Source organism: Prionailurus viverrinus, chromosome B1, assembly GCF_022837055.1.
Source record: "Prionailurus viverrinus isolate Anna chromosome B1, UM_Priviv_1.0, whole genome shotgun sequence".
NCBI classification, from domain to species: Eukaryota; Metazoa; Chordata; class Mammalia; order Carnivora; family Felidae; genus Prionailurus; species Prionailurus viverrinus.
Genome location: NC_062564.1, coordinates 148,835,489 through 148,862,825, shown reverse-complemented (window position 1 = coordinate 148,862,825; position 27,337 = coordinate 148,835,489). Strand labels below are relative to the sequence as shown.

Below are 27,337 nucleotides of genomic sequence, written 5' to 3'. Positions count from 1 at the left end.
TGTTTTCTTGATTTCCATGATTAGCATTAGATCACCCGAACCTTCATATGGGACTAGCACCAAAAAATAAAACAGGATTTAAAAAAAAAATTCTTTCATAAACTTGATGTGTAAAAGCATTTGTTTCTGAAGTAGGGTTATATTCCCCGCCGCTCCACCCCCCCCCCCCCCCCCCCCATCCAGTCTTAGAAGAAGAGGGTGGGAGTGGTGCTTGAATACTGCTTTGGATATTGTGCTACCCTTTGCTTTGTGACTCTCTCATTCTGGTTCGGGAACAGGAAGGACAATGAAAAAACTAACATTTGCACAGTACTTTACAGTTTTAACCAAACTTTATTTCACATATATTACTTTTCTCATTTTGCAGCAGATCTAAGATCTAGACAGTGGTGATATTTTGTTATTTTAATTAGGCTTTCACTGCTTAAGAAAGAATAGGCTCAAGAAAGTTGGGGTATTTGCCTAAGATAACATAGCTGGCCTTCACAAAATCGAGCTCAGATTTTTTTTTTTCTTTCTACTCAAGACTAAAGTCTTATGAGGTAGATTTACTTAGTTTTGTGGAAGACCAATTCTGGGTGGAGTATCAATCAAGAAAACATTTGGAAGCCTAAGACTTCATGGCAGAGTGGGTCAACAAGTAGATGGTTTTGGGGGGCAGGTGAGGCTCTGACCCTCCTCTGAGTGCAGGCACAACTGATGTCCTTAATAATCCTCATGTGTTCCGCCAGCGCTTTTCAGAACAGATTGTCACGTCCTCAGTTGCTGCATTAACTGGAACAGTGGCTAATTAAAGAGAGTGTATTTAACTTTAACACCCTGCCTGAAGACATGCACCAGATTAGTCATAGGAGAGCTATTTTTGTCATTAATCACACATAAATCAGTAAAATGTCTTTGTAGAAAATGTTGGTGAGGTTTGTTTCTCACACTAAATTTTGATAAAGGGTGAGAAGACCAGGAAAATAAAGTAAGTCTCAAGTTTGGTGTAGGCATAATGATCTTTATGTTTTTATATTTTAGAGATGCTGGGAGAGGATTTGGTGTTTAATGCATTCTGTGATTAAACTGAAGAAGGGTTTCGGTCCAGGGCCTCTTGTCTTTTTTTTTTTTTTTTTTTTTAACTTTTTAAAAAATGTTTATTTATTTTTGACAGAGAGAAAGAGACAGAGCATGAGCGGGGAAGGGGCAGAGAGAGAGAGGGAGACAGAATCTGAAGCAGACTCCAGGCCGTCAGCACAGTGCCCGATGCGGGGCTCAAACTCATGGACAGCGAGATCATGACCTGAGCTGAAGTCGGACACTCAACTGACTAAGCCACCTGGGCACCCCCAGGGCCTCTGTCTTAATATTTGATATTTGGATTTACTTTGGGGCACTGGAAACCCACTGGGTGGTTTTAAGCAGAGGAGTAATGTCTGATCAGTGCTTTTATTTTTTTATTTTTTTTATTTTTATTTTTAAAAAATTTTTTTTCAACGTTTATTTATTTTTGGGACAGAGAGAGACAGAGCATGAACGGGGGAGGGGCAGAGAGAGAGGGAGACACAGAATTGGATACAGGCTCCAGGCTCTGAGCCATCAGCCCAGAGCCCGACGCGGGGCTCGAACTCACGGACCGCGAGATCGTGACCTGGCTAAAGTCGGACGCTTAACCGACTGCGCCACCCAGGCGCCCCTGATCAGTGCTTTTAGAGTTACCTTGGCTGTTGAGTAGAGATACCTGGCAGAGGGAGGGGGCAATAATATGAAGAACATCAGTGTACTCTAATTAAACATCTGAACAGAGACTTCGGTTTAAACAACAATTCCATTGCCTTAGAATGAAAAATACCTGTCATTTGAATTCCATATTTGGGTTGAATTTGATACTGGGTTCTTAGTTTACTCAGGATCCTCAGTACTTTTTGAAAGCTCCTGAGGTAATTATAATATGTGACCAGCACTGAGAACTACTCTTTATCTTGGCGAAAACAGGAGAGATCATGGGGCTAAGCATGGGAGAAGGAGGCAATGAGTGAAAAGCTATGGAGAGCTTGCAAAGTGTAACTGTCTGTTCTTGGAATTCCCTTTCCATATTCATATGTTCACTGAATGTTTTTGGTGGTATGAATTTAGTAACATGAAACTTTAGAGTTCGCACATACCCAGCCTCTCCTTGTTCTAATTCCTTCTTAACTGTTCCTTTCTATATGAAGAGAAGAAAAGGGAAGTATTGAGAAGGAATTACCAGGATATAATACAGTTTGATAAAAATTTGATAGTATTAACAGAAGAATCCATCTCTTAAAAACTCTTAAAAACATTTCTAATACTAGTTTCATTTGATCCGTTTAAAAAATGTGTGTGTGTATGTATCCACATGAACTGAGAAATTTGAGAAGCCAACCATATTAATGTCTAGCTACTTATCTGCATATGTGGAATTCTGGGTTAAGATTGCTGATGTTTCCTATAACTGGGCAGAACATGTAGCTTCTCATTCTCACTCTGGGATTTTTGTGTTTTAGTGACATGAAACTATCTTTAATGAGGGAAATAAATTACTTGTAGTAAAATGAGGGACTTAGAATAGGGGTGAAAAGGAATAAAATGACCAAAAATGATTGTAGAAGTACTATTTTGTTTTTATAGATTACAACCTATAATCCTGAATCTAATTTATTGTGAAACACTGGATTAGTTATAGCTAAAAATTATCTTTCTCCTTGGGAGTTGCAGTAGGAGTGTAGGGAAGATTTGTAGGAGTTTGAGGTATGAAACATAGTAGTCACCACCATTATTGCCCTGGGATTTAACGTAGCCAGTACAATTTAGGGCTGTTTATTTGTAGACATTAGGATCACCTCAATGTTATTTTATTCAGTAATACAGTATAGGCAACTCTGTTGAAAGTTGTGCCTTAAATATTGAGGTTCTTCTTTTCTTTTCTATTCACAGTGGTAGCCGCTCCTCTAAAACATTTAAACCAAAGAAGAACATTCCAGAGGGTTCTCACCAGTATGAGCTCTTAAAGCACGCAGAAGCCACACTTGGTAGTGGTAATCTCCGGATGGCTGTCATGCTTCCTGAGGGGGAAGATCTAAATGAATGGGTTGCAGTGAACAGTAAGTAGCCTGTTTCTCAGTAAGCTCTAAATTAGGTTAGTAGCCTCATTATAGGTTAGTGTTGGAATGCTGTCTGTTCTAGGTTCTAGTTAGCAACTTAATGTCACAGGATAGTGATACCTCAATCCACTTTAGCCTTTGTGTTATTTTATTTGTGAATATGGAGTTCTATGAAATTTTTGTCTCCTGTTATAATGTAATACAAAGCACAGATTTACCATCTTCAGTGGAAAAAAATAATAATAACAGCAATTAATGTTTATGGAACACTAATTCTATGTCTTACCCTCTGTTATCCTTTCTACATGGATTATTTTTATTTCATCTTTATAGCATCATGATGTAGGTACTATTATTTCAGTTTAATATAGATAAGGAAGGTAAGACAGAAAGATTAGTAATTTGCCTAAGTCGTATAGTTATCAAATGATAGAACCTGGGCTCAAATATAGAGCTTTAGAGTTTTAGAGACTACATTTTTTTTTTAAGTTTTTCTTTTAATTCTAGTTAACATATAGTGTTACATTAGTTTCAGGTATACCATATGGTAATGCAACACTTCCATCCATCACCCGGTGCTCATCACAAGTAGAGACTACACTTTAATCACTATGCTAAATTGCCTCTCTCAGTAGTACACTCAGTTACTTATCTATGCCTTTTTTTTTAAAGGAAATTCAATAATGATCTTATGAAATTAGTAAAATATGTTTATCAGGTACTCTTTTTTTGGAGTAGACCTTTTAAAAAATTTTAAAACCAGTGTAGTTAACCTACAGTGTTATATTAGTTTCAGGTGTAAACAATAGCATGTTTTCACCAATTCTATACATTACTCAATGTTCATCAGTATAAGTGTACTACTCTATAACCCCCTTCACCTCTTTCACCATCTGCTCCCTGCCCCACCTCCCCTCTGGCAACTGCTAGTTTGTTCTCTACAGTTAAGAGTCTGTTTTTGGTTAGTCTCTTTTCTTTTTTCTTTCCCTTTCCCTTGCCTTTTCCCTTTGTCTTCCCTTTTTTGTTTAGTTTCTTAAATTCCACATAGGAGGGCACCAGGCTGACTCAGTCAGTGGAGTGTGTGACTCTTTTTTTCGGGGTTGTGAGTTCAAGCCCCATGTTGCATATAGAGATTACTAAAAGAAAAAATAAATTAAAAATTCTACATATGAATGAAACCATGTGGTATTTGTCTTTCTTTGGCTTATTTAGCTTAGCATTATATTCTCTGCATCCATTCATGTTGTTGCAGATGGCAAGATTTCATTCTTCTTTATGGCCGAGTAATATTCCATATTCTCTCTCTCTCTCTCTCTCTCTCTCTCTCTCTCTCTCTCTCCATATATATATATATATATATATATATATATATATATATATATACATGTATGTATATATGTGTGTGTGTGTGTATATACACACACACACACAAACACCATATCTTCTTTATCCACTCATCTATGGACGGACACTTGGGTTGCTTCCATATTTTGGCTATTGTAAATAATGTTGCAATAAACATAGAGGTGCATATATCTTTTTGAATTAGTGTTTTTGTATTCTTTGTGTAAATACCTAGTAGTGGAATTACTGCATCATGTGGTAATTTTGTTTTGAATTTTTTGAGGAACCTCCGTACTATCTTCCACAGTGGCTAAACCAGTTTGCATTCCCACTAATAGTGTATGAGGGTTCCTTTTTCTCCATGTCCTCACCAACCTGTTGTTTCTTGTGTTGTTGATTTTAGCCATTCTGGCAGATGTGAGATGATATCTCATTGTAGTTTTCATTTGCATTTCCCTGATGGTAAGTGATGATGAACATTGTTTCATGTGTCTGTTGGCCATCTGTATGTCTTCTTTGGAGAAATGTCTGTTCATGTCTTCTGCCCATTTTTTAATTGGATTATTTGTTTTTTGTGTGTTGAGTTTGTAGTTCTTTATGTATTTTGGATACTAACCCCATATTGGATATGTAATTTGCAAATATTTCCCCCGTTCTGTAGGTTGCCTTTTAGTTTTTTTGGCTGTTTCCTTTCCTGTGTAGAAGCTGTTTTTTTTAATGTAGTCTCTGCAGTTTATTTTTGCTTTTATCTCCCTTGCCCCAGGAGACATATTTAGAAAAATGTTGCTATGGCCAGTGACATTACTGCTTGTGCTCTCTTCTAGGATTTTTATGGTTTCAGGTCTCACATTTAGGTCTTTAATCCATTTTGAGTTTCTTTTGTGTATGATGAAAGAAAGTGGTCCAGTTCTATTTTCCCAGCACCATTTGTTGAAGAGGTTGTCCTTTCCCCATTGTATATTCTTGCCTCCTTTGTCATAGATTAATTGACCATATAAGTGTGGGTTTATTTCTGGGCTCTCTGTTCTGTTGATCACATTGATGTATGTGTCTCTCTTGTGCCAGTACCATACTGTTTTGATCACTACAGCTTTGTAATATAATTTGAAGTTGGGAATTGTGATGCCTCCATCTTTGCTTTTCTTTTTCAAGGTTGCTTTGGCTATCTGGGGTCTTTTGTAGTTCCATACAAATTTTAGGATTATTTGTTCTAGTTTTGTGAAAAGTACTAAATAGAGATGGCATTAAATCTGTAGTTTGCTTTGGTAGTATAGACATTTTAATAGTATTTGTTCTTCTAATACATGAGCATGAAATGTCTTTCTGTTTCTTTGTGTCATCTTCAATTTCTTTCATAAATGTTTTATAGTTTTCAGAGTACACGTCTTTCACTTCTTTGGTTAGCTTTATTCCTCAATGTCTTATTATTTTTGGTGCAATTATAAATGGGATTTTAAAAGTATTTTATTAATTTTTATTTTTAATTTATTTTACTTTATTATTATTATTAATTTTATTATTATTTCTTTTTTTTTGAGAGAGAGAGAAAGAGAGACTGCAAGTGAGGGAGAGGCAGAGGGTGAGGGAGGGACAGAATGCCAAGCAGGCTCCATGCTTAGCAGTGGGGGGAGGGGGTGGGGAGCGCCCACCACAGGGCTTGATCTACAACTGTGAGATCATGACTTGAGCCAAAATCAAGAGTGAGATGCTTAGCTGACTAAGCCACCCAGGTGCTCCTACATGGGATTGCTTTCTTAATATCACTTGGAGGAAAACATATTCATTCATAGTCAATATGAATGAATGTTGAAAAATCGAAATATTAGCATTATTACTGCACCAATATTATTATTACCAATAGGTAAATTTAATAAGATTGTTACTAGAGTCAATATAAAAATTATAAATAGCATCAAAAATATTGCAAACCCAGGAATAAGTCCAATGAAACATAGAAAACTGTTCCTTTATGATAAGTGCTTTTTGTGCTCTTCTTAAGAAATATCTTTGTGAGGGCACATGGGTGGCTCAGTTGGTTAAGCGTCCGACTTTGGCTCAGGTCATGATCTCCAGGTTCGTGAGTTCAAGCTCTGTGTGGGGCTCTGTGCTGACAGCTCAGAAGACAGCCTGTTTGGGATTCTGTTCTCCCTCTCTCCAAAAATAAACATTAAAAAAAAGAAGAAATATTTGTGTAAGTGAGTGGGGGGGGAATGGGTGAAATAGGTGAAGCAGATTAAGAGTACACTTATTGTGATTAGCACTGACTAATGTGTAGAATTGTTGAATCATTATATTGTACACCTAAAACTAACATGCTTCTGTGCTTGCTGTTTCTTGTCTGTTTCTGGTCTCCATTCTGGTCTCCATTCTGTTCCCCATTCTGTTCCATTGGTCGTCTAAGACTGCACTATTTTATCCATTGTGCTTTACAAATTTTGATGTTCATCTTGTTCTTCCTTAAGAATGTGTTGGATATTCATAGCTCTTTGCATTTTCAAATACATTTTAACTTTTTTGATGGCTATGGACCGGCATCCCACTGTCATTTAAATTTGCAATTCCATGATCTCCACTCTCTTTTCATGTGCTTTTTGACCATCTGGAAGCTTCTTTTGTTAACAGTTGGGGTTCAAAATTGTCTTACATTTTTCTACTGGGTTGTTGTTTTCTTTTTGATTCATAGGAGTTCTTTATATATTCTGAATACAAGATTTTTGTTGGTTATATGTGTTGCAAAGAATTTCTCCCACTCTCTGCTTTGCTATTTTATCTGCTTAAGGGAGCCACTTAACAAACAGAAACCCCTAATTTCAGTGTAACCAAGTATTGTGATTTCTTTGTATGCTTTTCACCTGTTTTTTGTGGAGAAAAGAACACTGATAAATCTAGGATTCTGCTTGAGTAAAATTAAAATTTAATTTTTTACTTATAACTGGTATTTGCTTTGCAGCTGTGGATTTCTTCAATCAGATTAATATGCTTTATGGAACAATCACAGATTTCTGTACAGAGGAAAGTTGTCCGGTGATGTCAGCTGGCCCAAAGTAAGACATGGTTCATAATCACTTCTCATTTTTACTCAAAAGTTCTTAGATAGAAAGAAAGCTTCTGAACATATAATTTCTTTGTGTAGCATCTCCTTCACCAATGTAGCACGATTCGCCAATGACTGATACATTAAGTCCAGATTTCTTAGCCTGAGTTTTCTGGCTCTCCCTGTATAATCCTCCTTCCAACCTTTTCTCTGTTTGCTTATGAATCTTCTCTGGTCTATCCAAACTAGATTACTGGCAATGCCTTGCTGCTCCTTCCATTGCATACACTCTGAAAACGTGCTTACTCCATTATTCTCTTGGATATTTTTCTTCTCTTCCCATCTCCCTCTAATCATCTGGCAATATTTTTAAAAAATCCTACCCATCTGCAAGGCTCACATCAATTGCTTCTACACCTTTTGATTTTTTCAGACTAGATCTGATCTATTTAACCTTTTTGTCTTTGTGATTGTATTTCTTTCTTGCACTGTTTATACATGTCTTATTTAACCTATTAGATTCCTTCTTTGTTTAAATCCTTTTTGGTGCAAGAACAGTGCTTGCCACCTGGTTAGCACTTGATAAATGTTTGCTTGGATCGATAGATTCTTGAAACTGGCCTTTATTACTACTATGGCTGATGATAACAATGGCTGCTACCATTTATTTAGTGCTACCTAAAATGTCAAGCCTTTCATGCATTTTATCTTTTACTTCATACAACCCTATGAGGTAAGAAAAGAAATGGAGTCTGAGAAAGGTTAAGTAAGAGGTTCAAGGTCCTATTATCTAGAAGCAGGCAGAACCAGATTTAAAATACAGGTCTCTTTGAGTCTAGTGCCTGTACTCTTTTTTTTTTTTTAAATTTTTTTTTTTTTAACATTTTATTTATTTTTGGGAGATAGAGACAGGGACAGAGCATGAGCAGGGGAGGTGCAGAATCCGAAGCAGGATCCAGGCTGTCAGCACAGAACCTGACGTGGGGCTTGAACTCATGAACTGTGAGATCATGACCGAAGCCAAAGTCAGACGCTTAATGGGCTGAGCCACCCAGCCACCCCTAGTGCCTGTACTCTCACTTGCTACATTGTGTCATTTGATAACTTTAAGAAAGATTAATTGGTACTTATGAGACATAAAGAGAGAAGTTTTATTTTTAATGCTGACTTTTTGTGAAGTATATGCTTCACACCAAAAACAAAACAACATTGCCCAAACTTACTAGTGCTTAGGGGTATTATCATTTTTAGTAGTGACCTTAGATTGCTCATCACTTATTTTAGAATATTTTTGGTAACTTTTATTTTATGTATTTATTTTTATAAATTTTTCTCATGTTTGTTTATTTTTGAGAGGGAGAGAGAGAGACCGAGACAGAGCACAAGCAGGGGAGGAGCAGACAGAGAGGGAGAGCATCTGAAGCAGACTTTGTGCTGACAGCGCTGAGCCTTATGCAGGGCTCAATCCCACCAATCCTGAGATCATGACCTGAGCCCAAATCAAGAGTCTGGCACTTAACTGACTGAGCCACCCAGGCACCCCTAATTTTGGTAACTTTTAAACTACAGTGTCAGTCAGATTACTTACTACCCAAGAGATTCAGTTTTAGTACTTTATAGTCATACTTTTATTTTTTGACCAAATTCACATACTGAGCAGAGTATTACTTGGAGTTGTCTACCCTTATTCTTCAAATTAATTTCAAATGAGCTTAGCTATTTCCCGGAATCTTTTAAAGAAAAACTGACAGTTTGCCATCATCAAAGATGTTCAAAAGAATATGATTTAAATATCTCTTAAGGTAATTTTTTTTGAAAAGAACTTATTTTCAGACTATTTCAAACCTTGAAACTTCAATAATTTTAAGTGTACAGAAAAGGTGCCAGAACACAAGGAACTCCCATATCTTTTTTTTTTTTTAATTATTAATGTTTATTTTTGAGAGAGAGAGAGAGAGAGAGACAGTGCGCACGCGGGGGAGGGTCAGAGAGACACAGAGACAGAATCTGAAGCAGGCTCCAGGTTCTGAGCTGTCAGCAGAGCCCGACGTGGGGATTGAACTCATGAACCGTGAGATCATGACCTGAGCCAAAGTTGGATGCTTAACCGACTGAGTCACCCAGAGGCCCCTCTGTATCTTTTCCACACAGATTCCCTAATTATTAACATTTTACTGCATTTGTTTCATCACCTACTCTGTATATGTACTCATTAACAATTTTTTCTGAACCTTTTGAGCAAGTTATAGACATTAATGCATCTTTACCCCTTCATATTCAACTGTGTATTTGCCAAAAACAAAGTTAGTCTTCTGTGTAACCAGCATACAAACCCTCCACATCACTTCCTCCAGTCCATAGACACTATTCACATTTCATTACTGCTCAGTTTTCCCTTTCTGGTCTAAGATTCGACCTAGGAATATGTATGGCATTTATTTGACTTATCTTTTCAGGTACCTTCAATTTGGAACAGTTCCTCAGTCTTTTCCAGTATTTCTTTTCTTCATACAGAAAAGACTTAACATAGCAGGCCTGACTGTTACCCCTCAAAAGGCCTGTTTACACAATTGATCCTTGGATAGCATCTGAGAACCTGGGATTTTGAAAGGGTTCCCACCTCCCTATTTGTTAAAACAGGCTCACTGTGCCTAAACTGTACAAACAGTATGGCTTATGCTTTCCTTCTGGGAGTTTAGAATTTTAATATGTGCCATGCAGAGGGTGCATCTTGACCATTTCTCAATAAAAAATCTGGACAGTGAGTCACTAATGAGCTTATCTGGTAGATCGTATTTAACATGTGTTATCATAGCTCAGTCTTGGGGGAATTAAGTGTGGCCCTTGTGAGTCCACTGGGAAAAGACTCTTGGAAACTTGTGCCTGGTTTCTTCTGGACTTGGTCCTGTTTGCTTTTTCTTTTTGTTGATTTTGGTTTGTGTTCTTTCACTCTAATAGATCATAGCTGTGAGTACAACTGTGTGCTGAGTTCTGTAAGTCCTCTTAGCAAATCGTCAGACATGGGGGTGGTCTTGGGGACCCCTGATACAGTCTGTCTGATGTTTCCTTGTGACCACATTTAGGCTTTGCTATCTTGTCAGGACATCATAGAAATGATAAATTTCTTCTCAGTGGATCATATCAGAGGGCACACACAATATCAACTGTCCCATCACTGGTGATATTAACCCTGATTACTTTATCATCTGAGTGTTTGCAAGGTTTCTTTACCTCAAATTTGTCATTTCCCCCTCTGAAATTGATCAGTATTTTATTGTGAGGTTTTCTGATATTATACCAATATTCTTGTTCCTGTGAACTAGGGAGAATTACTACCACTTAGAATACTGGTCTGATCACTTTTCCTGCAGAAACCTTATCTAAGTAAGCTGGTTAGGAGGAATGTATCTAATTTTTCAAAAGTAACAGGCACGGGATCTCTGTAAAGATACTGGAAAAACAAAAAATGATCTTCCTTGTCTCCTTTCCATTCATCCATCCTTCTACCTTTCTTTCCACCTGCCATCCCCCCCTCCCTTCCCTTTTTTTTTTTTTTTTTTTTTTTTTTTTTGAGAGTCTTCTGCCCTTTTTTAGTGCTGAGAAGATGCATTTGTCGTCATGCTTTGCCATCTTTACTAGAAGATGTTTGGGATTGTACCAAGGAGAGGCATTTGTTAGTAGCTTAGTACTGGCCCCTTGTAAAGTGATATTGAGTGATGGCTCAGAGGATTTTTTCAGTTATTATTATTAACCAAGAAATGATGAGTATTTTGTAGTTTGCAGTTGATAAGTTTATACCATGATGATGGAAATAAATTTCAAAGAGAATGGTCTGTCAGAGGTGGAATAAAAAAATCAATGTGGGCAAAATAGAATTACAGGAGGAAGTCATTCTTAAGTATAGACATGACAAAAGAATAAGAATGGATCGAGGAATCATAGTTATAAACTGTAGAAGTGTAAGCAATATATAGTTTTATTTTTCAAAAAGCTTTAGGATATTGAAAATAAGTGTGTTTAAAAACTTCAGAATATTGAAAATGATTTTTAGGTCAACTGTGTCCATTTTTTATTTTTGCATTTAAAAATGAATATGGAACACCTGATCACTAATAAAATGAAAAATATGATTGCAAGGAAAGGCAAAAATGTTAAGGTTTCTTAACATGTGGGAGAAAACATGGATGAGTCCTGTCTTTAAGTGAAGAGTAATGATGCTAAAAGTTATGTGGTTCATGATCTATGTCTCCTAAGAGGATCAAACAAGAATAGGCTTAAGTGTCCCTCGGGACTTTAGTTTCATATTAGGAAGAATCTCTGGACTATGAAAGTGATTAAGCAGTGGAACAGGATGCCAAAAGTTGGAGAATCTCCTCTTGAAGACCTTCAAAGTAGACTTGATAATCTACCCTGTTGCCCAGGGTTGGCAGTAAGGTATGCTGTTAGAATGTTTATTCAGGTGTATTGTGTTTAGGTTTATTGTTCAGGTATAAGTAGCTATAATTAAATAGATTCCTTATTTATCCTATCTCAAGATAATTTTTATTATTTAAAATATTCTGTAGTATTTCCCATTATATTTTATTTCACCTCCTTCGTTAGACTCACTGACCTGTCATTTTGTTAGTCTAAATTGGAACAGGGTTAGAAAAACAAAACTGATTCAAAGAGATAAGCTAAATGGTAGCCAAGTAATCTTTTGGAAACTAAAAAAACGAAATGATAGTTCAGTTTGGAGATTTTTATGCTTTGGAGTTGCAGCTGTGTGTTTATTCCTTATCTTAAAAATCAGGTTGTGGTTGCATGTGGGTATGGGTTTGTGTATAATTCCATTACCAGTCTTGCCATACTGTCTTTACTTACTCATTTATGAGCCTGTCTCCTCTACTAGTCTATTTTCCATAACAGTATGGAAAGTGTCTTTCATTTTAGTGTCCCTTGGTCAAGAACAGTATTCCTTGCTACAGTATTTCTCACATGGTCAGTGTACATTAAATGTTGATTATACCAAACGATAGTGTTCTGTTAATACCCAAATCCTATAGGCATCTTTATTTGAGTTGCCATTTTTCTTTAAAGGCAAATTTGGCTTTTCAGCCAAAGGTACTCAAATACTGAATCATTCTCTTCTTCATGCATCTTTCATGCCGTTCTCTATCCTTAACCCCAAATTTAAAACTACAAGTAAAAATAATTGTACTGCATAAGAAATGTTTTTCAAAGAAAAAAAAAAACCATAAAGATTAAAGATGGTTATCACAGAAGTGGAGACGTGGAAAGTTAGCTAGGTTTTCTACCACGGCAATGTATGATTCTAAAATACAAATGCTGTATATAAAGAAAAACTTAGAAAAGTTGAGATTGATGGATCAGCTTAGTTTGGATCATGCTAAATCCAAAATAGTCCACTCAGTAGCAGTTTAAAAACTCTAAATTTAAATGCCAAATGCAAAAGATCTTTATTTGGAGGAGCAGATTGTTTAAAACATGTCCTGTATACATTCATGATATACATACATTTAACAATATAAAAATATATGCTTTTTGTATAGGTATACTCTGCTATTCTGTGTGCCTGTTGTCTTTCCAATACAGATATGAGTATCACTGGGCAGATGGAACAAACATAAAGAAGCCTATTAAGTGCTCTGCACCAAAGTATATTGATTACCTGATGACTTGGGTTCAGGACCAGTTGGATGATGAGACATTATTTCCATCAAAAATTGGTATGATTGTTTTGTATAATTGGGATCCATTATGCTTATATAATTTTATGTTTTTGGAACTTTCTGGCTCTCTTCCAGGAACCATACTAGCCTATCATATCTATCACAATATTTCTAATCTTACACATTTAAGTGCCTTATCTTTTCCGTACCAAGTTTATCATGAACATTAAGTTAAACCTCCCTGTAATTTTAAACAGTGAGAATATCCGTATATCTTGGATAGTAACAAAATTTGGCCTGTGTTATAGAAAAAAGAGACTGGATACTGAGTAGGCAGCCAATATCATCTGCCATAGTCATATCCATTTCTTGTTTAGGGAAGAAGTTTATGTAACTTATATTCAGTTTTACAGTGTATTTTCAGCAAAGAGGGAGTTTGAATTTATGACCACAGTGTGAATCTTACAGACTATGAAATCAAGCTAGGTGAGAAGAAAACCAGAAGATTTTGAGGGGTTGGCCTGTTAGCAACTTGAATGACATTTGCTTTTTTTTTTATTTGTTCTTCAGGGCTGACCTTTCAAGTGGAAATTGTTCATAGCCAGCTATTTCATATGATTTTACCCTCTCAAACTTCTTACAACTTGTGTTTTCTGAAAAAATTAAGGATTTGTTCTATCAACGGACAGCTTTTTGACTACATTTTATATTTTTATTTATTTCTTAAAGTTCATTCATTTATTATTTCTGAGAGAGAGGGAGGGAGGGAGAGAGGAGGCACACAAGTAGGGGAGGGTAAAGAGAGAGGAAGACACAAAATCCAAAGTAGGCTCCAGGCTGTGAGCTGTCAGCACACAGCGGGACTCAAACCCCAGAACTGCGAGATTGTGACCTGAGTGGAAGCTGGACGCTCAACCGACTAAGCCACCCATGAGCCCCTATATTTTATACTTTCAGAGTTTGTGGTGGAGGAGACCACAATGTAAATAGTTGCTGTTATTATGGATTGTTTTAAACACATTTATTGAATGTTTAAACTACCTTGGAGCCTTTGTAATAAAAGGTCTATTTTTCAGGACTCCCTTACGTACATCATAATCATTTTTGTTAAGTCCCTTCACCTTATCTTTTATCTCCCATAATATATTTTGTAACTTTTTATTTTCACTCAATTTCAGACTTTTAGAAAATTTGCAGTTGTGCAAAGAACAGGATCCTGTATATCCTTCTTCAGATTTTTTTTTTCTTCTTCTAGATTTTTTAGTTGTCAACTTCTTACCATATTTGTGTGTGCACTTTCTCTCTCCCTCCCACCCTCCCTCTCCTCCCCTCTTTTCCGTGTCTCTTCCCCCTAACTACATATTTTGTTTTTCCTGAACTGTTTGAGAGTAAGTTATGTGTATAATGCCTCTTTATCCAAATGTACTTCAGTGTGCATTTCCTTAGAAAATCACAGTATAACTATCAAAGTCAGGAATTTAACAATGATACAATACTGTTGTTTAACTTACAGGTCTTTTTCAGATTTTTCACATTTCCCCAATAATATCCTTTATAGCAAAAGAAAATCTTTGACATTTGCTTTCATTCACTTGTCATATTTCTGTAGCTTTCTTTAATATGGACTATGTGTACTTCAGTCTTTTTGGTCCTTCATGACATTGATGTTTTCGAAGAGGATAAGCATACTATTTTATAGTGTCCCTTCATTTTGGTTTGTCTTATGTTTCCTTGTGACCTACAATATTTTTAAGTGAGTGTCATGTGATGACACTGAATCCAGGAGTTTTAATATTTGCCTTATGTTTTGCCAAACTGGATCATTTTGCCAGTGTAACAAAGGACATGAAATTTTGTATTTTCCTAGTTTTGTATTTGTTTAGTGCTGTAAAAGTGCTCTAATTCATAAAACAATAAGCCTCCTTGAGAGGGACTGTAGCTAATTTCAGAATAAATGCATGTGGGTGGCTCAGTTGTTTAAGCATCCAACTTTGGCTCAGGTCATGATCTCGTAGTTTGTGAGTTCGAGCCCCATGTCAGGCTCTGTGCTGACAGCTCAGAGCCTGAAACCTGCTTTGGATTCTGTGTCTCCCTCTCTCTCTGTCCCTACCCGACTTGTGTTCTGTTTCTCTCTGTCTCTGTCTCTGTCTCAAAAATAAATAAACATTAAAAATAAATAAATAAATGTAGACCTGGAGTAGTAATGAAATAATTTCCATGGAAAAAATATAAAAAAGTGTTGCAAGCATTTTATTTATTTTTTTTTAATTTGTTTTTAAGTTTATTTATTATTCTTGAGAGATAGAGACAGAGCATGATCAGGGGAGAGACAGAGAGAGGAGGAGACACAGAATCTGAAGCAGGCTCTAGGCTCCGAGCTGTCAGCACAGAGCTGGACGTGGGGCTTGAGCTCACGAACCGTGAGATCATGACCTGAGCTGAAGCCGGACACTTAACTGACTGAGCCACCCAGGTGCCCCAACAAGCATTTTAAGTAAAACTGAACATGGTTAATACATTGTATTCAGCACATATTTGTATTGAGACTTAATGTTAAGAAATCTAAGAATATAAGTGTGAGTTTTAGCTTCATTACCATCTTAGGCATAAATTTATTTCATTTTAGTAAAGTGGTAAGCACACAAGAACCATTAAGGGGTGATGCTGAAGTCTAGTTCTTATTCCATGGAAATTTTAAAGTTTAATTTCATTCATGATATGTTGAGAACTTCTGAAAAGTACAGTGGGTATTATTAAGTAAAATAATTCACAAATATTTCTTTAAAGGGTTGTCTTGTTAATTTATGTTGCCATTTGTTGACAAACTCATATTGCTTTGTTCTTGTCTCTTGTTAATAAGGGGGTTGTTTATCTATTTATTAGGTGTCCCATTCCCGAAGAATTTCATGTCTGTGGCAAAAACTATACTCAAACGCCTCTTTAGGGTTTATGCTCACATTTATCATCAGCATTTCGATCCTGTAATCCAACTTCAGGAGGAAGCACATCTCAATACTTCTTTCAAGCACTTTATTTTTTTTGTCCAGGTAAGTTGGATTCGGAGACCTTTAGAGTTCTGATTTTTTTTTCTTTCTTCCTTTTTTTAAAATGTTTATTTATTTTAGAGTGAGAGAGAGTGAGAGAGTGTGAGTGGGGGAGGGGCAGAGAGAGAGGGAGACACAGAATCCAAAGCAGGCTCCAAGCTCTGAGCTGTCAGCACAGAGCATGACTTGGGGCTTGAACTCACAAACTGTCAGATCATGACCTGTGCTGAAGTTGGGCAGATAACCAACTGAGCCACCCAGGCACCCCAGGAAGCTTTTTTTGCTCAGTAAAACGCATTATGCGTAGAATTCAAAGGTGAATACTGCATCCATACTAAAGGTATCCTTTAGGATAAAATTTGCCATATCTCTCTAGTCTTTATGCTCTTCTCTACTTGCCATGATGATAAGGCCTTTTGTTTCTAAATTCCACTCATCTCCAGGTTGGTGGCATGCAAGTCTAAAATGGATCTCAGAGGTCTTGCCTTGACATTGCTTCAGTTAACAGGCCATAATGGAGCGGCTGAATTAGGAACCTGGCTAATTGGCAGGCCTCCACATGAACTTGGCCCCTTTACCATTTTAGCATTCCTCCTAATCCTCTTAACCCTCAATTCTCAATTCCTGTCTACCTTGGATCTTTTTCTTCTTTCTTTCTTTTCTTTCTTTTCTTTCTTTTCTTTCTTTCTTTCCATATTCTGGCCTGGAAATGGGCTTTGTATGTAACACCTTTTTCCTCCTCCTTTTTAAAACCACATGCTGAATAATTTTTAAGTTAGGTACTATTCATTATGTCCAAAAGAGGAAAAAATTGCCCCAAAGAGTATTGCTGTTCCAGAGGTCCATTGGTCTTTTCTCTGACTCTGGTTGACCTCCTCCTTCTCACTTTAGTTCTCAGGGGTGTAGACTAAGAGGAGTCCAATATTCTCATCCTGCTATAATAACTAGAAAGCAAATAGGCAGGACTGAAAAAGAGGTGGAAATGGTTAAGCTGATGAGCTTCTTTTTGGTTGAGGTTGAGAGGGTAGATGGTAGGCAGAAGTCCAAGTCTTAAATCTGTGTTAGTTTTGTTTATCTGTGGGCATATACTCACAAATGCCCTCCCCTCATCCCATTTCTACTAAAGAAAAATGTGTCTATTTTCTCTCTCTACATACCCCTCACACTAAAAGCACACATTTCATGTCTCAATTTCACCTATATAAACGCATTTTAGATTATAACTTGCCAAAACTGTTGCTCAGAAGAATTACTTTACCATGGTATCCTATCTACAGACACCTATAGAAAAAAAGAAAATCTTATCCCAAAGTTTGCTTCTGTGCTTTGGTTTAGACAGAAGAGGATTGCTAATGTTCAGGTTTTAGTGATTTAGGAGAGGATATTCTCCCTCCAGAAGGGTTACTTTTATCCTACTGTATGATCTTATCTGAAAATGCAATGTTATCTCTCAGCTGCTAGCAAATATTGATACCTAGCATTAAGCACATCTGAGCCTATTGAAATGTATTTTAAGACACTGTGACCTTCTTAAAGGTAGTTCCATTAGTATACAGTCACCCCTTGTTGGTGTAAGAGGGACCTCTGCCCTAGACCTCACTGTTTAGAGAATCCTGTTCTGGTCATTCTCCAGCTGTACTCTCACAGAGTAAGGGACCCACAGGGCAAAGAACATACCTCCCAGATCCCTCTGGTTTGTGCTCTGGTACCTGATCTCAATTTTCTTTCCACATGGTCCCAGTTATATTTCCAAGTTCTGCATGGATTTTTCCTTGGGTCCATTCTTTAAAGGGATGATCATATCTCTGATACGTGTACCTCTAGATCTTAGGGGTAGCGAGATGGCAGCAGTTTGTGAAGGTGTGTGACCATGGCCTACATAAACCAGCCAGGGTGTCCACACTCCTGCAAGTGAGGCTCCTTAAAGTTCCGGGTAGAGCTGGGGGTTGGAAGATCAGGGAGGTTTGCTGAGGGTCAGGGATAGGCTCTCTTCATGTTACTCCTTTCCAGTGCAGAATCCTGAGCAATCTTGAGAATTCTAAATTCGAGTCTGCTTTCCTGGTCACTTTGAAGGTGTATTTGTTAAGGTAGGAGGATAGAACATGTTTTATTTAACAATGTTTTAGCTTAATGTAAAATTTAATAGTCATATGCTATATATCCATTTGTGTTCTTAGTCCAGATCCCACAAATCTTAGGGGTAGGTTTGCTCTTAAATGCTTCTAACTCTTTCCCCCAGTACTTACTATAATGGTTGACACGATCATCTCAATAAGTGAATGAAATTGGGAGCTCAGAATGCCCCACCATGGCAGAATATGAGATCAGAAGTATAGACAGCCTATATTTATTTAGCCTTACGGTGTTATAGTTGTGGGGAAATCTGTTCAACATTGAAGCTCGCAACGACAGGAGTGGAATTCATAAAGAAGCAAAAATTAAATCCAGGCTTTCTAATTTGTTTGTTACAGGATTTTGTTTATCATTTGTGGACTCCGTGTTTCTTATGTTACTTTCATGCTACATCTCATGATAGCTTGCTGATGTTTAACTCTTCTACTCTTCATGTTCATGTAATGTTGAAATTTGCCTGAGATGCTAGAGTTTTTGGTCCCCACTTGTTTGACGATATCTAAATGGTTATTCCCTTTTAACAGGAAGCAGCACTCTCATTTGTTGAGTATTCACTTTATGCCAGGAATTACATGAAGTGGTTAGCACACAGTATCACATTTAGTCCCTACAGTAATTTTACAAGGTAGGGGGATTTACCCTAGTATTACTACAGATGTGTACAATATCAGAAGTGCGTAAGTGATTTGCCTAAGTCAAGACACAGAGTGGGTGAATAGGAATACATTTTTTTGAAAAAATGATAAGACCCTTATTTACTTTGAAAGCTAATGTCCAACAAATGTTAATGGAAATCTGCTTTGGGATGAGATATAAATAATACATTTTTACTATTTTTTCTTGCCTTTATCGTGTGTAGGAATTCAACCTTATTGATAGAAGAGAACTTGCACCACTCCAAGAACTGATTGAAAAACTCACCTCAAAGGACAGATAAAAGGACGCAGAGCTGTGCAAATTGTTCCTCAAATGAAGTGTGTGGAGTTTATTTGGATTTGGTTGTGTTTTATTTTTATCTCGGTCATTTTTGTCATAGGTTTAGGGGGCTTGTTTGGGTTTCTTTTTCTTTATTCTGAGTAAGTGAAACCATATTCAATTGCTAGAGGAAGCCAAGAACCATTCTCTGTAAATTTGATAGGGGTAAGTTTTGTCTTAGTGGCATATGGTGGTTTTTTTTTTTTTGTTTTTTTTACTTGGTTTGCTTACTTGCAGAATTTTTGATAATACTGTGTGCTGAAAGAAAACGCTTGCTGATTGGACTGATGACAGTTGGGGGTTCTGTGTTGTGTAAATTGTGGCCAATTTCTGAAGTCCCCAAAAGACTTATGTTTTTAAGTGCCTTGGTAGGCTCACTTCTGAGGTGCAAAGCACAGACATAGAACTGAACAGGGCTTGAACAATATTAGGATTACTACCCAGGGCACTTACTGATGCATGTTTTAAAATGTCTATGATAAAAGCCATAGTTTACCAAAATTGGTGATCTCCAGCTTTTACTACATTAAAGAAACACAATTTGTAAAGGTGTGCATGTAGAACGTACAAAATTAGTATTAATTATTTTTGATATTGATGGTAATTCTGTTCAACAAATGTTTAAAGTTCTACAAGCAGGTCTTTCTTCCATCTCTTGATATCTGTGATATTGAAACTAAAGGATGTTGAAGTGTAATACCTATTGCATTTTAGCTTCTTTCTACATGTTAACTGCACTCTAGGTGTAAAAATTCAGGTTTTATATAGGTTTGCCATCTTCAGAGGTGATGCTGAACTGTGAGGTTTCTTAGCAATTGCCAAATGAGCCATAAGTCTAGAGAATTCCCTTCTACTTTGAAGAGGAGGGGATGGATAAGAGTATGTGTTTGGTTGGGAGGGTTTGTTTGTATGGGGAGCTATAGATGGAATTGTATGATGAGTCAAGTTCAGAAAGTCTTGTCTTAAAATCCTTGAGTAGAGTGGCATGAAGTTTTTAACCAATTTCTTGTAAACAAAGTCTTAGAGACTTCCTTTTAGGAATCAACTTCCATGAGAAGTTAAACATAAATTATTAATTTTAGGTGTAGACATTAAACATGGAATTTAAGGACTGTTTGGGGGAAATTGATCACTCTCCAGCATTTCCATTCAGTGAATGGAGCTGGTGTTTGCCTGTCATTTTAAAATGATACAGTACCCTTCTCTGCTTATGATAGGCCCAATTTGAAGCATTCTGACTTCTGATTTTTCTACTGTGAAAGGAAATCTTTTTCTTTGCAGTGATATCAAACAATGTAAGTGCTAATTTAGTAGTTATTAACTTTTACATTTTATTTGTCATGGCTTTCTAGTGAATTATTCCCATAAGTAAAAAGTTCAGAAAGTTAATTTTTAAAATAATTTTAACATTTTTCACTTCAATTTTAGTCTTGAGAAGTATCTTTTTCAGACTTCCTTTTGATTTTGTCATTTCTGGTAAGATCTGTTTCCTTCAGTTACAAATATATATTCTTCCTTTAGTGTGAAATATATACCTTTTTCCTTGTGGAATAGAAATCTTGCTTTGAAATTATATAGACTAAAAATGGTCAGTAGGCGAGAATCTAAAATTAAATAAATCAGTCTGTCTTTGCCATTAACAGGGAGAGCAGTGATATAATTTAATGCCATTACAGTTATGATGACTAGGAACTGCCTTTTTCTCCATTTCATTTCTAACAATCATTCTCCAAGTACCAACAGTAGAAGTAATGGGAGAGCCTGGCAAGTATGTTGGACGTTCATTGGTAATGGTTATTGATAAACTGCAGTGAGAAGTAACTGATGTCCTTAAAAAAAATATTTTATTACCTAGGTAGGTAATATCAATCCCTGTAGGTTGATTCAGAAATAAAATTTGGCATCAAGTGACATGGGGTCCTATTTATTGATGAAAATGAAGCATGATTATTCCAGTAGTCTTCCATACTGCGTTGGACTTTGTATCATCCTAGTAACAAAGGGGTTGCAAATAGCCAAGTGTAGAAAATACTGAAAAATCGTTCTTGCTCTTTTAAGCCTTACACAGTAGTACACTGTAAAAATGGAAGGATGTTTCTATAAAATAATGTTTAGTACTAGGCCCTACTTTCCTACTGTGTGTAGATAGGAGTTTGTTGTCACTGTGTCAGAATCTCAGGTGCCTGCTTCTGAGTATTCCTTTAAACAGAGGTATTATTAGGAAGTAAGGAGATAATGTACGCATGGATATGGTAACAAAGTAGAGAAGTTCTCCCAGGGAGAGGCCTGGCATTGTACATGGGGTTACATGGCCACAGGTAAGGAAACACCCACCAGAGCATGTGAGAAATAACCAGTTTAACAAAACTTGCTTTGATTTGATTAGTTTCCATGAGCGTTAATAAGATGCCCTTTATAAAATAAGGATCAAATCCTGGTTTTGTAGCACTTTGCTTATGAATGTGTATTGGATTCTTCCCAGATCTCTTAATTTAGTTTATAAATAACCAAGATAATGATTTCCCCCCTGCTCTTTATACACAGATTTAAAGCAGAAGTTGGTTTTCTCATCCACTAATTAAACCATAAAATATCAAGTAGTAAGTTAACATAGTATTATTATCACAATGCTTTGGTTAAGTGTTGAAATGAAGCAAGTTTTAGGAGTTATTTTAAATGATGGAAAATTAATAATCCAAGAGTGAAAATCTTTCGGTAAGCAGTAGATGGTGCTACTGGCTCTCATTTGCTGACTTGATTGTTCTGTTTCCCATAAAAACCATGCCATTAGACTTCATTAAAAGAGTAAGCATGTGTTAGTTGGCTGGTAGAGGCTTTGGAGGTCAGTTTACTTTACATCGAAAGATTTTACATTGCTCTTTCTACTTGTGTTATTTGTAAATGGTAAAGGGTGAGCATAAAATGTATTGGCTGGGAGAAGACAGGTTTAGTGTATAATATATCTCAGATTAAGTTACTGCCTGGCTTATCAGGAAAGATAAAACACTACAATCTCTTATCTTCAGGAAATACAGATGATGTGGATATTTATATTTTACATATAATCACCAGACTCCATTTTATGTATTAGCATTTTCCTTGCTTATGGGAAAATAGCAAAATGACATTTCTTTTATACCTTTGTGTACACCCTCTCTGAGAGAGGTTTTGATAACCACTGAAATGGTGAAATGTGAGATACAATTATTAAGTTAGTTGTAGGACTTTCTTTTCAAGTAAGTATGTCATACCTTAAACATCCAAATGAGAGTTGATCTTCAGAGTGGTTCCTGTGGGAGCATTATTCTTTCTAGCTATGCTTTGAGGGTGTAATGTTTTTGGAGCATTTTCAGAGATGCCTTGAGAATTGGTTTATGACTATGCAAGAAAATCTATTTCATCATTTTAGTTGCACCGAAGACTTTTTTGGCAGCTTAGTAAGACCTAGCTCATTCACCAAACTTAACTCTACTTTGCTGTTTTCTTAGAATTAAACCATTAGGGAAGTTCAAAAGACTGCCATAGGCTCTGAATTTGCAGAAGAGAATGTTTTGAGCATTGGTAGCACCATTTAATAAAGGAATAGTTTCCTGATGTCTCTACTTTGAAGTACACAGTATCATTTGGATGTATAGGTTTTATTTAATTTTTACAAATTTAGTTTAATTACCTTATTGTTAAATATAATAATTTAAAAATCAAGGTCTGTCTCTTGTTTTCTACTTTCGTTCCTTTCCCTGATAGCTTCTGAGTTTTATCTCAACTACTATAAGATAATTTTGATTGAAGGGACAGTATGAAAAAATGGATCCAATATTTAATACAGAAGTAGCTTAAGATAACAATAGCCTTTACCTTTGTCCTTTTTTTTAAACATTATTTTCACTCAAATGAAAAGACTGCAGATCATTGTACAAAGAAATTGGAATAAATTTTATATAATTATGCTGAATGTTAAACCTGTGTATCACAGATAAAATATTTAAAATTGTATAATCATTTCATATATCATTTATAACTTTAAAATTTTTGAATGTCTTTTTAAAAGATATGGGACCATAAGTATATTTGTAACTTGAAAATGTGACTGCATACCAAGGGGAAAAGTTATTTTGAAACTTTTCTGAAATATTAAAGAATATACCAATTTTTAGACATGCTATTCTAGATCCACTCCTAAAATAATTTAAATAGTAGAGTTTTGTCATAATGTTAAGATTCACCCACAGCAATTACTGTTTTTCAGTTTAATGGTGTATGATATTACTAGAGGTAAAGATATCTTAAGATTTATTGGAAAAATTTAATTTTAAGGTATAGTAACAGTTCTGACTACAAACAATTTAAACTTTTAAGATGTTCCTAACAAGTTAATCATAGAGAATAATTTATTGTAAAGGTATAATACTATGTTCCATGTCTGCCACTTATAGCTGAACAAAACCTAAATTTTGACAAAAGACAGGAAATGCATATTAAAATATTGAATAATCTCAGTTTTGCAAGTATGATGCCAGTTCCTTTTCTGTGTGTAATGCTATACAATAGAGCATTTTGGGTTACAGTTCTCAAAGATAGATAATGAAAGCACTGGCCCGTTTTTAGCTCTGTTGGCTTGTCATCTCCTTCTCCTTAAATTACTTCCTTACGCTGTTGACTTCCCACCTCTCAGCCTCCATTGCACTAGGAGAACAAAACAGATGGGTTGATTGTGCAGGTCCTTGTTGTTAGTGGTTCTGAAGCACTTTCTGTAATCCACTGACAGAAGTGTTGGCAGGTGCAACTTACATAAGCATTTTTGGTTTGTTCTGGTTGACAGCTTTCTTGAAGTTATGTCACTGAAGCTGAGATTATTAGTAATTTAAAATTTTTGTTAATATTTAATTTTTCTTCTGTGTATTAAATTTTTATGTGTTGGTGTTTCTTACAGGTTTGTACATATTTTCATTTTCATTTTCTGAGATAATAGATTAGTGCATTTCCATATTAAGAACACATTTCTCCTTAAATTGTTCTGCAGAAATAACTATTTTTAGGGGAAATAGTTTTTTACAGTCACTAAATTGTATGTGTTATTTTTGTACATGCATAACTAAGGTGGTAAGGGCCCTAATCCTGTAGGGAATGCTTAACTTTTGTTCTATTTGAATTTTTCCATACGTTATTACTTAAAATTATCAAGGAACAGTGTCATGAAATCTAGGTTGAGAGAGAGTACAATAAACATGACAACTCTTAAAGTTTGAGTAGAGATAATTTCTGATGACAAAAGCATAATCCTGTCAGTGCCATATAATGGAAGCCTATTCACATTGTGTAATCGCAGAGAATGTGCAAGACAACAGATCCTGCTCTCATGGAAACACACAATTCTCTTTATTTTTAAGTAGTTGGATGGGGGAAAATGGTCTAAAATATGAAAGGAAACATGAATGCTATATTGAAAAGTGTGCCAAGATTACTCAAATTCTGGTTATTACAGATCAAAGTTTAACTGCTTCGTCATTTTACTTTAAAAGGGATACTGGGGGCGCCTGGGTGGCTCAGTCGGTTGAGCGTCTGACTTCGGCTCAGGTCATGATCTCACAAGTCTGTGAGTTCGAGCCCCGCATCGGGCTCTGTGCTGATGGCTCAGAGCCTGGAGCCTGCTTCCGATTCTGTGTCTCCCTCTCTCTCTGCCCCTTCCCTGCTCATGCTCTGTCTCTCTCTGTCTCAAAAATAAATAAAAACATTAAGAAAAAAAAATTTTAAAGGGATACTGAATGTCAGAAAATCTGTAATATGTTTAATTGAAAGATGTAAATAATGTATACAGACTTGTATGTGATGGGATGGAAAATATTTAAATTCTAGGTTTTTTCTAAAGGAAGAAACTGAATGTTTATTTAAAAAAATAATAAATAGTTATGTTTGGCCATGAATCCTGCATTATTGATTATTTTTGCTGTAGATGCTCCCACATTGAACACATTCCTAGAAAAATATTTTAAGTTTGGAATATGTTGAACATTAAATTTTTTCTAATGTTTACAACAACCTCAGAGGTTGGTATCACAGTGTCTTGTATGCTAGAAAACTGAAGCTCGGGAATTGTACAAATCACTGATTAGGACCAGGATTAGAATCCAAATAGTCTTGACCCTGAAGCTAATGTTTTTGTTTGTTTTCTTTAAATATTCTACTACTATGAGAACAGTTAGCAAAATAATTATTTGTTGACCTTTCTGTCAAGCTTTTATCAAGTATTTTATCTTCATTATAGACCATTAAAGAATATTAATAAATAGGAGCATCTGGGTAGCTCAGTCAGTTGAGCATCCGACTTTAGCTCAGGTCATGATCTCCCAGTTTGTGAGTTCAAGTCCCACATCTGGCTCACTGCTGTCAGCCTGTCAGCACAGAGCCCACTTCAGATCTTCTGTTCCCCTCCCTCTACCCCTCCCCTGCTTGTGCTATCTCAAAAGTAAATAAATATTTTTTAAAAATATATTAATAAACAGTATTGGAGCATCTTCATTTTACCCTGATACCTAAGTTCTAAAAGAAAGTATGTATTTTAGAGTATTCTCAGAGTATCATATTCTAGAGAGATTTATTAGAAGCTTTTGTGTTTGGAACATCAGGTCACCAAAGTATCCCAGTGTCACTAATTGGTATTTGTAGAAAAAGCTAGGAGTACACTTCTCTAAAGAAGACATCCAGATGGCCAACAGGCACATGAAAAGATGCTCAACGTCGCTCCTCATCAGGGAAATACAAATCAAAACCACACTGAGATATCACCTCACGCCAGAGTGGCTAAAATGAACAAATCAGGAGACTATAGATGTTGGAGAGGATGTGGAGAAACAGGAACTCTCTTGCACTGTTGGTGGGAATGCAAACTGGTGCAGCCACTCCAGAAAAGTGTGGAGGTTCCTCAAAAAATTAAAAACAGATCTACCCTATCACCCAGAAATAGCACTGCTAGGAATTTACCCAAGGCATACAGGAGTGCTGATGCATAGGGGCACTTGTACCCCAATATAGCAGCACTTTCAACAATAGCCAAATTATGGAAAGAGCCTAAATGTCTATCAACTGATGAATGGATAAAGAAATTGTGGTCTGTATACACACTGGAATACTACTTGGCAATGAGAAAGAATGAAATATGGCCTTTTGTAGCAATGTGGATAGAAATGGAGAGTGTTATGCTAAGAGAAATAAGTCATACAGAGAAAGACACCATATGTTTTCACTCTTATGTGGATCTTGAGAAACTTAACAGAAGACCATAGGGGAGGGGAAGGGAAAAGAAAAAAAAGTTAGGGAGGGAGGCAAACCATAAGAGACTCTTAAAAACTGAGAATAAACTGAGGGTTGATGGGGTGGGGGTGGGAGGGAGGGGAAAGTGGGTGATGGGCATTGAGGAGGGCACCTGTTGGGATGAGCACTGGTTGTTGTATGGAAACCAACTTGACAATAAATTTAATATTAAAAAAAAAAAGAAAAAACCAGGAGTAGAAACACCAGTCCATGCTGATGTGGATTGTCAACCTGCATACTTAAATACACCTTGTTCTTTTTTTTTTTTTTTTTTTTAACGTTTATTTATTTTTGAGACAGAGACAGAGCATGAACAGGGGAGGGGCGGAGAGACAGGGAGACACAGAATCCGAAACAGGCTCCAGACTCTGAGCTGTCAGCACAGAGCCCGACGCGGGGCTCGAACCCACGGACCGTGAGATCATGACCTGAGCCGAAGTCGGATGCTTAACCGACCGAGCCACCCAGGCGCCCCAAAAGCACCTTGTTCTTCACATACCATAGCTATAAAGCATCTACTGTCTATAAAGAAATAAACACATAAGTACCCATACAAAAATTAGCTATATTTTGAGAAGTATGTTCATTTGCTTCTATTGTACTACATTTAAATAGTTAATTCTTCATTATATAATATTATTTGGAATGATGCATTTTGGTATCAAGTTCTAAATACTCCTTTAAGCAACAATGTGTAATAAATGTTTTATATTCCTGGGG

The 27,337-nt window shown here is 36.3% G+C and overlaps 1 protein-coding gene across 1 annotated transcript in view; it reads left to right on the top strand.

Moving 5' to 3' along the window:
- Positions 1 to 23,011, top strand: part of MOB1B (MOB kinase activator 1B) — a 52,406-nt gene extending 29,395 nt beyond the window's left edge. The window contains exons 2-6 of the mRNA XM_047856619.1: positions 2,941 to 3,107; positions 7,402 to 7,495; positions 13,081 to 13,214; positions 16,041 to 16,204; positions 19,194 to 23,011. Of these exons, the coding sequence (XP_047712575.1) occupies positions 2,941 to 3,107; positions 7,402 to 7,495; positions 13,081 to 13,214; positions 16,041 to 16,204; positions 19,194 to 19,271 (637 nt within the window). The 3' untranslated portion in view covers positions 19,272 to 23,011. The remainder of the gene's footprint in view (positions 1 to 2,940; positions 3,108 to 7,401; positions 7,496 to 13,080; positions 13,215 to 16,040; positions 16,205 to 19,193) is intronic.
- Positions 23,012 to 27,337: the final 4,326 nt, after the last annotated feature.